The 12083-nt window shown below is 42.2% G+C and overlaps 1 protein-coding gene across 5 annotated transcripts in view; it reads right to left on the reverse strand.

The window, feature by feature from the left end:
• Nucleotides 1–9164: 9164 nt before the first annotated feature.
• Nucleotides 9165–12083, reverse strand: part of ptprga (protein tyrosine phosphatase receptor type Ga) — a 327026-nt gene continuing 324107 nt past the window's right edge. For all 5 annotated transcript variants that reach the window (XM_090241146.1, XM_090241144.1, XM_090241145.1 and 2 more), the window contains one exon: nucleotides 9165–11979. In XM_090241146.1, coding sequence (XP_090097272.1) covers nucleotides 11833–11979 — 147 coding nt within the window. In that variant the 3' untranslated portion in view covers nucleotides 9165–11832. The remainder of the gene's footprint in view (nucleotides 11980–12083) is intronic.

Genomic DNA, 12083 nt, shown 5'->3' on the forward strand with positions numbered 1-12083 from the left:
TGTGTAATAAAGACGGCACAATCACATTGTAGCTCAGATGTAAAGAGGACTCTTCAATTACTATATAATGATTTAGACATTCCAGAGAACCTAGCTCAATGGCTCAGGCTAATATATTTAACCCCCTAATACACAGCATATACTGTGTGATGAAGTGCTAAAAATAATGATTAGGAGCTAATAAGCTAAACTCGATAAGCTCCCAACAATTTAATGGATAAACATATTACATCATTGGGAGCATATTGTGCAACTTTCTTTTTTGCTTTTGTGCAGTTGATTCTTAGTCAGCACCTCTACAAACATTTTGGGGTGTGCATCAGCTCCTGATTTTTACTGGACTAATAAACTAAACTAAAATGAGTAAAATGAAATAATGATTTCTTAGTACATTTTTTACTTTGCATTGAATGGCATACATGGATGAAGAACCAGGTGAACAATAAAAACTGTTTTTTTGGGGTACAAATATGTACATTGCTTGAACTTAAACAAGAAGGGGAACAGTAATTAATGTATGAATGATTTGGGGTTTACCATAATCTTCATATTAGTATTGTAATAATAATAAAATATATATTTTATTTTTAATTCTGCATTACTATATACATTAGAAAATAACATGGGTAATACATGCAAATACATTTGAGCTATTTTGTGACAGATGATGAATGACCCGAGGTTAACTAACTGAAGGAGAGTTTGTCTTTGTTATCCAAATCTGTGGTTCTACTTCCCCCTAGTGGACAGATATGAGCCATGAATTAAAAACACCACATTCTTTGTTTCAGATAAAATGCTGATAACATTAGATTACCATAAAGTGCTACATACAATATCATCACACTAAACGTGCGAGCATTACTTGTAAACATTGAAATATAGAGCAGTAATTATGTAGACAGAGGTAATAGGAAATAATTAAACTCCTGGATGTTGTCCAAAATCTGAGCTTCACCCTGAGCCGTAAAAATGGCTGAGCATAAAAAGTTGCCGTAGTGTAAACATATGGAAAACAACATGATGCCTACTCAACACTGTCAATGCTAAGAATACGGTTATTCTCATAGGAAAACATCCCATATGACACTACATGGCCAAATGTATTTTTTTTTTAAAGAACATTTACCTCAGGCTCTCACAATAACCTTATAATCTACAGTGTCACTGTCAAATGATTTTAGTTTCTCATTTGCTCCTTGTTGATCACATAAGATGAAGATAAAAGCCAAAGCAATGTTCTACATGATCCACTTCGGGTCATTTGACACGTTTCAGTACAGGACGAGTAGGCAGAGCCCTATCTTGTGTGGCGGAATGGTCTCTGGGTGTGGTTTTCCGTTTCTGTTGTTTAGGTGTTCTGCTATGGTCACTGCTAGGATGTAGGCCTTTACCCAGGAGGAAGCGCTCCCATTCAGGAATGTTCTCATCAACTGACGCCTAGTAACGAGTCTGGAACAAGACAACAGTACAGCGGCCTGGGTCACCAACAATCTGTGACCACCTGACTGTACTTGATTATCAGGGTACAGTAGGGTCAGGAATGCTTCACAACTCAACTCAAAATAGCTCCCATCAGTGGCGCGTACTCATGGAGGCCAAAGGAAGCCAGGCTTCCCCAAAAAACGTACCAAGAAAAAAAGAAAAAAAGAATGTATCTTTCATCTCTATGTAAGTCATAATTTTCCTTAAATTTGCAAGAGGCAGAAATCGCCCCCACACACACACACACATCAGAGTTTATGCAGTGCATGCACACACACACACACACACACACACACACACACACACACACACACACACACACACACACACACACACACACACACACACACACACACACACACACACACACACACACACACACACACACACACACACACTATCAGTACCATGGACAGGCAAATCATATTTAGCTGATGTTGATGGGAATAAATTATTTTTGGTATCTTTTATTTGACACAGTACTTTTTTTATTTTTTATTTCACCTTTATTTAACCAGGTAGGCTAGTTGAGAACAAGTTCTCATTTGCAACTGCGACCTGGCCAAGATAAGGCATAGCAGTGTGAACAGACAACACAGAGTTACACATGGAGTAAACAATTAACAAGTCAATAACACAGTAGAAAAAAGGAAAGTCTATATATACATTGTGTGCAAAAGGCATGAGAAGGTAGGCAAATAATTACAATTATGCAGATTAACACTGGAGTGATAAATGATCAGAAGGTTATGTACAGGTAGAGATATTGGTGTGCAAAAGAGCAGAAAAATAAATAAATAAAAACAGTATGGGGATGAGGTAGGTGAAAATGGGTGGGCTATTTACCAATAGACTATGTACAGCTGCAGCGATCGGTTAGCTGCTCAGATAGCAGATGTTTGAAGTTGGTGAGGGAGATAAAAGTCTCCAACTTCAGCGATTTTTGCAATTCGTTCCAATCACAGGCAGCAGAGAACTGGAACGAAAGGCGGCCAAATGAGGTGTTGGCTTTAGGGATGATCAGTGAGATACACCTGCTGGAGCGCGTGCTACGGATGGGTGTTGCCATCGTAACCAGTGAACTGAGATAAGGCGGAGCTTTACCTAGCATGGACTTGTAGATGACCTGGAGCCAGTGGGTCTGGCGACGAATATGTAGCGAGGGCCAGCCGACTAGAGCATACAAGTCGCAGTGGTGGGTGGTATAAGGTGCTTTAGTGACAAAACGGATGGCACTGTGATAAACTGCATCCAGTTTGCTGAGTAGAGTGTTGGAAGCAATTTTGTAGATGACATCGCCGAAGTCGAGGATCGGTAGGATAGTCAGTTTTACTAGGGTAAGTTTGGCGGCGTGAGTGAAGGAGGCTTTGTTGCGGAATAGAAAGCCGACTACTTAACTAAGCAGAGGTGATTCGATGATATTGAAATGTTGAAGTTGAAATGGTGCTGGAATAGTGGAGACAGCTCCGGTTTTCTTTTTGACTTGCGGTAACTCTCCGTGGTTCTAAATCAATGGTTGTTTAGTGTCATGTCTTCTCCCGCTCCCCTTCTACCGCTTGAGGGCGCCAGGCTGCCCTGCATCATGCACTCCTTCCATCCATTACGCACACCTACCTTCCCTCGTCATCAGCGTTATTGGACTCACCTGGACTCACTCATCACCTGTTTATTTCCTCCCCTATATTTGTCAGTTCCCCAGCTCTGTTCCCCACTGCTGTATTGATTGTTTTTTGTCTTTGTTTTCTTGTTTGCTGACGGTGTTCCTGTCTCGTTCCATGACCGTTCTATATTTAATGTTTGACTCCCCGTACCTGCTTCATTTGTATTTGTATTTATTATGGATCCCCATTAGCTGCTGCCAAAGCAAAATAAGGCAGTTTATACAATTTTAAAAACATTACATACATTCACAGATTTCACATCACACTTTGTGCCTTCAGGCCACTCCACCATTACCACATATCTACAGCACTAAATCCATGTGTATGTATAGTGCAAATGTTATCGTGTGTGTGTGTGTGTGCATGTGTCTGTGCCAATGTTTGTGTGGCTTCACAGTCCCCGCTGTTCCATAAGGTGTTTTTTATCTGTTTTTTAAATCTAATTTTACTGCTTGCGTCAGTTACTTGATGTGGAATAGAGTTCCATACAGTCATGGCTCTATGTAGTACTGTGAGCCTCCCATAGTCTGTTCTGAATTTGGGGACTGTGAAGAGACCTCTTGTGGCATGTCTTGTGGGGTATGCATGGGTGTCCGAGCTGTGTGCCAGTAGTTTAGACAGACAGCTCTCATAAATAAAAGTAGTGATGAAGTCAATCTCTCCTCCATTTTCAGCGAGGAGAGATTGACATGCATAATATTAATATTAGCTCTCTGTGTACATCCAAGGGCTAGCTGTGCTGCCCTGTTCTGAGCCAATTGCAATTTTTCTTAAGTCCTTTTTTGTGGCACCTGACCACACAACTGAACCATAGTCAAGGTGCGACAAAACTAGGGCCTTGTTGATAGTGTGGTTAAGAAGGCAGACCATCACTTTATTATAGACAGACTTCTCTCCATCTGAGCTACTACTGCATCAATATGTTTTGACCATGGCAGTTTCCAATTTAGGGTTGCTCCAAGCAGTTTAGTCATCTCAACTTGCTCAATTTCCACATGATTTATTACAAGATTTAGTTGAGGTTTAGGGTTTAGTGAGTGTTTTGTTCCAAATACAATGCATGTCGTAAGTAAAATTAGAAAAAAGCAAGGGGCCTAAACAGCTGCCCTGGGGAATTCCTGATTCTAACTGGATCATATTTGAGAGGCTTCCATTAAAGAACACCCTCTGTGTTCTGTTAGACAAGTAATTCTTTATCCATATTAAAGCAGGGGGTGTAAAGCCAGAACACATACGTTTTTCCAGCAGCAGACTATGATCAATAATGTCAAAAGCTGCACTGAAGTCTAACAAGACAACCCCCACAATAATTTTATCATCAATTTCTCACAGCCAATCATTAGTCATTTGTGTAAGTGCTGTGCTTGTGGAGTGTCCTTCCCTATAAGCTGAAATTCTGTTGTCAATTTGTTTACTGTGAAATAGCATTGTATATGGTCAAACACAATTTTTTCCAGAAGTTTACTAAGGGTTTGTAACAGGCTGATTGGTCGGCTATTTGAGCCAGTAAAGGGGGCTTTACTATTCTTGGATAGCGGAATGACTTTAGCTTCAATCCAGGCTTGAGGGCACACGCTCTCTAGTAGGCTTAAATTGAAGATGTGGCAAATAGGAGTGGCAATATCATCTGCTATTATCCTCAGTAATTTTCCATCTAGATAGTTGTCATTGTTGATGGACAAAAAAAACAAAAATTCACCTCTTCCACACTGACTTTACAGAATTCATAAGTACAGCACTTGTCTTTCATAATTTGGTCCGATATACTTGGATGTGCAGTATCAGCGTTTGTTGCTGGCATGTCATCCCTAAGTTTTTTTTTATCTTGCCAATGAAAAAGTCATTAAAGTAGTAGGCAATATCAGTGGGCTTTGTGATTCAATGAATGAAGGAGCCGAGTTGGCTTTTTTTCCCAAAATTTCATTTAAGCTGCCCTAAAGCTTTTTACTATCATTCTTTATATGATTTATCTTTGTTTCATAGTGTAGTTTATTTTAATTTAAATTTAAATTTAGTTTAGTCACAAGATTTCTTAATTTGCAGTACATTTGCCAATCAGTTGGGCTGACAAACATAATTGCCATACCCTTTGCCTCATCCCGCTTAACCATACCATTTTTCAATTCCTCATCAATCCAAGGGGATTTAACAGTTTTTACAGTCATTTTCTTAATGGGTGCGTGCTTATTAGTTACTGGAATAAGTAGTTTCATAAATGCATCAAGTGCAGCGTCTGGTTGCTCCTCAGTACACACCACAGACCAGCAAATAGTCTTTACATCATCAACATATGAATCACTACAAAACTTGTTGTATGACCTCTTATACACTATATTATGCCCAGCCATTGGAACTTTGGCTTTCCTAGATATGGCTATTATATTGTGATCACTACATCCTATGGATTTGGATACTGCTTTAAAGCAAATATCTGCAGCATTAGTAAAGATCAATAGATGTTGATGATTTAATTCCTGTGCTGTTTGTTGTCACGTCCTGACCATAGAGAGTTCTTATTTTCTATGGTGGAGTAGGTCAGGGCATGACTGGGGGGTTAGTTTAGTGTATTATTTCTATGTGGGGTTCTAGTTTTGTTTTCTATGTTGGTGAATTTGTATGATTCCCAATTAGAGGCAGCTGGTAATCGTTGTCTTTAATTGGGGATCACATTTAGGTAGCTTTTTTCCACCTGTGTTTGTGGGATATTTTTTATGTGTAGTTGCACGTTAGCCCTCCATTGTCTTCACGTTTCGTTTAGTCTTTATTGGTTCACTTATTTCTAATTAAAGATGTGGAACCCAGATCACGCTGCACGTTGGTCCGAGTATGCTTCCAACGATTGTGACAGAATATCCCAGAGGGTAACATGGACTTGGGAGGAGATTCTGGATGGGAAGGGATCCTGCACTTGGGAGGAAATCCTAGCCGGACAGGATCGCCTTCCTTGGCGGGAGACGCAAGGAGAGAAGGGAGGACAGCGACGATGCCGGGGTTCGCGGCCACAGAGAAAGCCCCCATGGGGTGGTCGGCGGAACCGGGGAGTGAGCCAGAGCCTGTGTGGGAGTCGATAGAAGAAGGTAATGAGAGATACCAGAGAGAGGTTGTGGAAAGGAGTATGCTGCAGCGCAGGCGCGTTGAAAAGCGACTTCTCAGCCCGACACCATCTGTGCCAGCTCTACGCACCAAGTCTCCAGTACGCCTTCTCAGCCCGGCACCATCTGTGCCAGCTCTACGCACCAAGTCTCCAGTACGCCTTCTCAGCCAGGCACCATCTTTGTCAGCTCTACGCACCAGGTCTCCAGTACGCCTTCTCAGCCCGGCACCATCTGTGCCAGCTCTACGCACCAAGTCTCCAGTACGCCTTCTCAGCCCGGCACCATCTGTGCCAGCTCTACGCACCAAGTCTCCAGTACGCCTTCTCAGCCCGGCACCATCTGTGCCAGCTCTACGCACCAAGTCTCCAGTACGCCTTCTCAGCCCGGCACCATCTGTGCCAGCTCTATGCACCAAGTCTCCAGTACGACTTCTCAGCCCGGCACCATCTGTGCCAGCTCTACGCACCAAGTCTCCAGTACGCCTTCTCAGCCCGGCACCATCTGTGTCAGCTCTATGCACCAAGTCTCCAGTATGCCTTCTCAGCCCGGCACCATCTGTGCCAGCTCTACGCACCAAGTCTCCAGTACGCCTTCTCAGCCCGGCACCATCTGTGCCAGCTCTACGCACCAAGTCTACAGTACGCCTTCTCAGCCCGGCACCATCTGTGTCAGCTCTATGCACCAAGTCTCCAGTACGCCTTCTCAGCCCGGCACCATCTGTGTCAGCTCTATGCACCAAGTCTCCAGTACGCCTTCTCAGCCCGGCACCATCTGTGTCAGCTCTACGCACCAAGTCTCCAGTACGCCTTCTCAGCCCGGCACCATCTGTGTCAGCTCTACGCACCAAGTCTCCAGTACGCCTTCTCAGCCCGGCACCATCTGTGCCAGCTCTACGCACCAAGTCTCCAGTACGCCTTCTCAGCCCGGCACCATCTGTGCCAGCTCTACGCACCAAGTCTCCAGTATGCCTTCTCAGCCCGGCACCATCTGTGTCAGCTCTACGCACCAAGTCTCCAGTATGCCTTCTCAGCCCGGCACCATCTGTGTCAGCTCTACGCACCAAGTCTCCAGTATGCCTTCTCAGCCCGGCACCATCTGTGTCAGCTCTACGCACCAAGTCTCCAGTACGCCTTCTCAGCCCAGTACGTAATGTGCCAACTCCTCGTACTCACTGTGCGAAGTGTGTTAAAGTTCCGATGCAATTGATGCCGGCTATACGCACCAGGTCTCCAGTGCGCCTCCACAGCCCAGTACGTCCTGTGCCAACTCCACGCAACAGGCCTAGAGTGCGCCTCCCCAGTTCAGAACTACCAGCGACGGTTCCCAGCCCAGAGCTTCTGGTGACGGTTCCCAGCCCAGAGCTTCCTGCAACGTTTCAAAGTCTGGAACCTCCAACTCCATTTGAGACTGCCGAGCCAGCTAGGCTAGCTGGGCTTTCACGTCTCTCCCCCTATACGGCATCTGGCAGGATTCTGGGACATATAACAGCGCTCACAGCAATTTACCACAACAGAGCCGCAGGATTCTAAACAAAAAATAAAAGTATATAAAAACACTGTTCGCTTTTAAAATTAGGTCTTTAGTTCAGGTTTAGTTGTTCAACAGCATTCAACAACAGCAAACATACGTCGTGCTTGACCATGCTGTAGGTCATGTAACTGTTTGTTACATGCAAAATGGTTTGTGGACTTCACCGGACAGCTGTTGCTCTCCGGTTTTGTGATGAAACAATGGTGTGGTTGAATTTATTCTGCCACTGTGATATTTTATGGTCTCGGCCTTCTGCCTGTACAGTATATCACGGTGTCAAGGCATATGAACTAACAGGTTATAGAGCAAACAAAGCAATTATCACAATATGGCTTTTTTTCCTGGCTTGGCTTCCCCAGGGATTTTACACACCACTACTGGCTCCCATTGACAATTAGGGAGGGCAGGGGAGTCTGCAGATTGAGAATGTAATTTTAATTGGTTGTTATTTATTAGAGATCCCCTTACCTCCAAAGTGAGGATGTCCTGGTATGAGAGTTGTCTTGTTCTGAGAGTCTTGTGGTAGGAGATAGAAGTATGCCTTTCAAGCGTGTATTCAAGTGGAGACAACCAGCAACATTTCTGAGAGGCATCTGGTATATTAACCTGTTCCATACCTGGAGGGGTTGGGCATTTCTCTCATGTGCAGCTTCACCTGCTGCCTCCTCGTACTTTTCAGTTGCTCATATCGACTCTCCATCTGCTGAAGCAGCACAGCTCTTTTCCCTAGACCGACACGGATGGCATGGATGACTTCCTTGTGGTTATAGCTAGCTAGCGAGGCTTCCAATCTGAAAATGCAACATTCTCTAGTCATTCACGTAGAGCTAATTCAGAGCTAGCTATGTTTTTGTTGTGGATATTTAGCTAGTAAAAGTTGTTTATGACATTTAAAATAAACGTGGCATTACCTCATTAAAATGATCAATGCGGGAGCATGGACCACAAAATCCAAACAATCTTTAACAGTGTTGTTTGTCTGCTTTGTAAATCTGACAGCAATCCAGTTACCTCCCTACCCCTGTAATTATTGCTTTGATGACCAATTACACGTTCTATTATGTCATTTAAGGCTAATCAAATATCATCATAATTACTGTGCTTTACAATAATGTATGCTTTCATAATTACAGTACTCACGCATACTCTCACTGTTTAGCCAGGTCTTGTGAACAGAATGTAAGCTCTTGAGATCAGGATGTGTAGGCTTATCGAAAACTACTTGGCTGTTCTGGGAAAAGTCTTCACTACTTTACCACTAGATGGAAACCTTGTATCTAATTATGTGATACAAGGATAGTGGAATGATAATGCTTGATTCCCAATATATGATGCAAATGGCTAAATCCAGTAGACAAAGGCAAACATGGACCACACAAGGATTTCAACAAAGTACATCAAAACCCATATTTTATTTTAAGTATAGCAATACAATGTACATATTAAATAACACTAGAATAGAATGCTTTGTAATAGCTATCAACAAAAAAAACGTTTTTTTTCCCACTTTTTTCTTTTCTTATTTCAGGTTACAAAAGAGGAAGCAACGCCGCCCCCCCCCCCCCCCCCCCCCCCCCCTGTTCAAAATGGTCAATGGGATGAAATTATTCAGTGACTTACTAGATCTATTCTATTGCACACTCTGACAACAGAAACATGAACATGAAAACAAAAAAAAGTAATAACAATAATATCACAATCACTGCCTTAAAAGTTAATGGGAGGCGTGGAATTGTATTGCAATGTGATGACGGCCACTAACTCAATGCACGAAGACTTGGTTTCCACGTTTCACCACAAAAGCAATGCAATGAAGGAGTTGAACTGAGAGAAAGAAAAATAGCTTTATATGAAAATATAAAATTCTATGATTATATACCATAGATACAAAGTTTCCAGAAAATGGTTGGTAATAGAAGCAACAAAATATGTACATTGTTTTCATGATCCACTAGTGTTTGTGTTTTGCAACACATTAACACACCAGACAGTGGACACTAAGCTCAGTGATGGAACAAGCAAAACTGAATGAATGAAAAACAGCTAGTGCTTTAACAATGCAAAATGCCTTCAGTGACAAAGGGACAAAAGTCAGCTGTTTACCCCAAATGTTGGAGTTATGACTTAATTCAATAGCCCTCCTCGGAAGGAGATGAAAGATGACGGGTACACCAAAAGAAGGAATTAATGCATCTCTCTACTTTATTATTCCACTAATTGAGTCAGAACTGAGATATAATAAAATTGCAATGATCTCCCCTTGTAGCAAAGGGAATTTATGAACGAACACAAGTTATGACGAGTTTATGCAGAAAGTCCAGCATGTAAACTAAAAGATGCCAAATGAAGCAGAAGAAAACGCACACATCCTCACTCACTCAGTCAACAGCCCACACATTACTGACAAAGGAAATCAGACACAAATGAAATAAGCTCTCCCTCTCTCTATTATTTCTCTTGACGGAAATTAGTAGTAAGTCTTTGGTAAAAGTTACAAATCATAGGTATCCTCTATGTTTTGTTGTGATAATCAAACACAAAATATTCTAATAGCATGGTCATTGTGCTGTTTAATTCATTCACATTTTCTTTCAAATGCAAATCACAGGTGGTCTCTCTTTCCTTCAGATAACTAAGGGAGGTATTTTCTTTTTTAAAGTGATTCTGCCAGGAAATGAAGGGGTGGTGCTGGGAGTACAACTAAAACAGGGTCAATGAGTTCATGTGAATCACTCTAGGACTCCAGTAAAACTGTCCTTGAACCACAGTAAAACTGTCCTTGCTTAGGCCACTAAGTTCCCACCTGACTGAATCTGGAGCAAAACCATACGACGGTCATAGCATACAATCATACCACACACAAGCAGAGTCAAGCAACGGTGAGGATTAGAAACTATGTACACAAGGCCGTGTGACGTGGGAGCATACCTGCTTCAGGATGGACTGGGGGGATTATAAACATACCTTCACCCAAATAATCAATTCAACAGGCAGGACGCAGAGAATGGCAAACGGCTGTATCACGAGTATCCATTTTCTCAAAGAAGTTTCCACTCACACAAGGGCATCATCATTTCTTAATTTAACTAACTTTGATGACTCTGCGTTGACTATTAGCAGCAAGAAGCAAAAAAACAACTGAGCCAGAAGGGGGCGTAAGTGTGCAGAAAATCAACACTGGCATTGACTAAGAGTGGTAAACTGTTGGATCAAGTGGGACTCAGAGGCAGGTCATGACATCGGACATCTACAAAATCACAAGTTATAATGATAAGGATATTCATATATGTGTACATATATCTATATATATATATTCAAAAGCATAATATGAATCATACAAAAAAACAATACAGGTTCACAGTAGCTGTTATAATATCACCTTCAGTATTCAAATATGGGTTTGAATTGCTAATAAGATGCATAATGAAGATAAGGTGATACGAATAAAAGAAGAACAAACAAACAGAACCAATGACCCTATTGGCTGTAGGTGTGATTGAAACCAGACTGTTGAGTCTGGCAGCAAATGAGTGACATATGAGCCATATGGTTGAGCAGAGGAGAGAAGAAGAGAGGTGGGGAGAGGAGAAGAGGCCTACTGTAGTGAAACCAGGTTGAAAGGGTTATTGATATGAACAGGAAGTTATGTCACTCTCACTCCTCTTCCTTATATGAGCCAGTAGGGAGCAAACGGAGCAATGAGGGTTTTGCCATGGGATGTTGAAATCAGAGCTTAAGTGTAGTAGAACAGAGTCCATCAGCTTAGTATAGGCAGTAACACTGACATTATAGTGCAAACAAGAAAGACAGAAGTGTGTTTCGTTGTTGTGAACTCAAAAATGCAGCTGCAAACGTTCAGTAGGATAACATTAAGACGTAAAATGGCAAAAAATAAATATCAAAAACTTTTTATCAGTGTAAAAAAGTAATCAGGTTATTCATTTAACCAAGAGTCTGGCAAAAAAAGGCCTCAAAGTATTGTCTTATAGTCAGTTTTACAAAGTAAGTGCCTCTCTCTCTGCGACGGCCTGGGGCCACTCAGGCCTGGTGGGTGGGGTCCTTCAGACGAGGGATTCCATGCTCTCTGCCTGGTCTGACTCATCCGACATGGCCATGGTACCATTTCTGTCCAGCGACCATAAGCCAGAGCCATTCTCCTTGGTGCTGATCAGACTGAGCATAGCTTTATAAAGGTACTGGTACTCATCCTGTGGAGGGAAAGGGAAATGCTGTAAGGAAGGGTGCAAACTCCAAAAAGGCAATCATGTAGCCAATTTGCATCTACACTATATATACAAAAGTATGTGGATGT

This window comes from Oncorhynchus mykiss, chromosome 7 (assembly GCF_057628025.1).
Source record: "Oncorhynchus mykiss isolate SJ-2025 chromosome 7, ASM5762802v1, whole genome shotgun sequence".
Taxonomy (NCBI): Eukaryota; Metazoa; Chordata; class Actinopteri; order Salmoniformes; family Salmonidae; genus Oncorhynchus; species Oncorhynchus mykiss.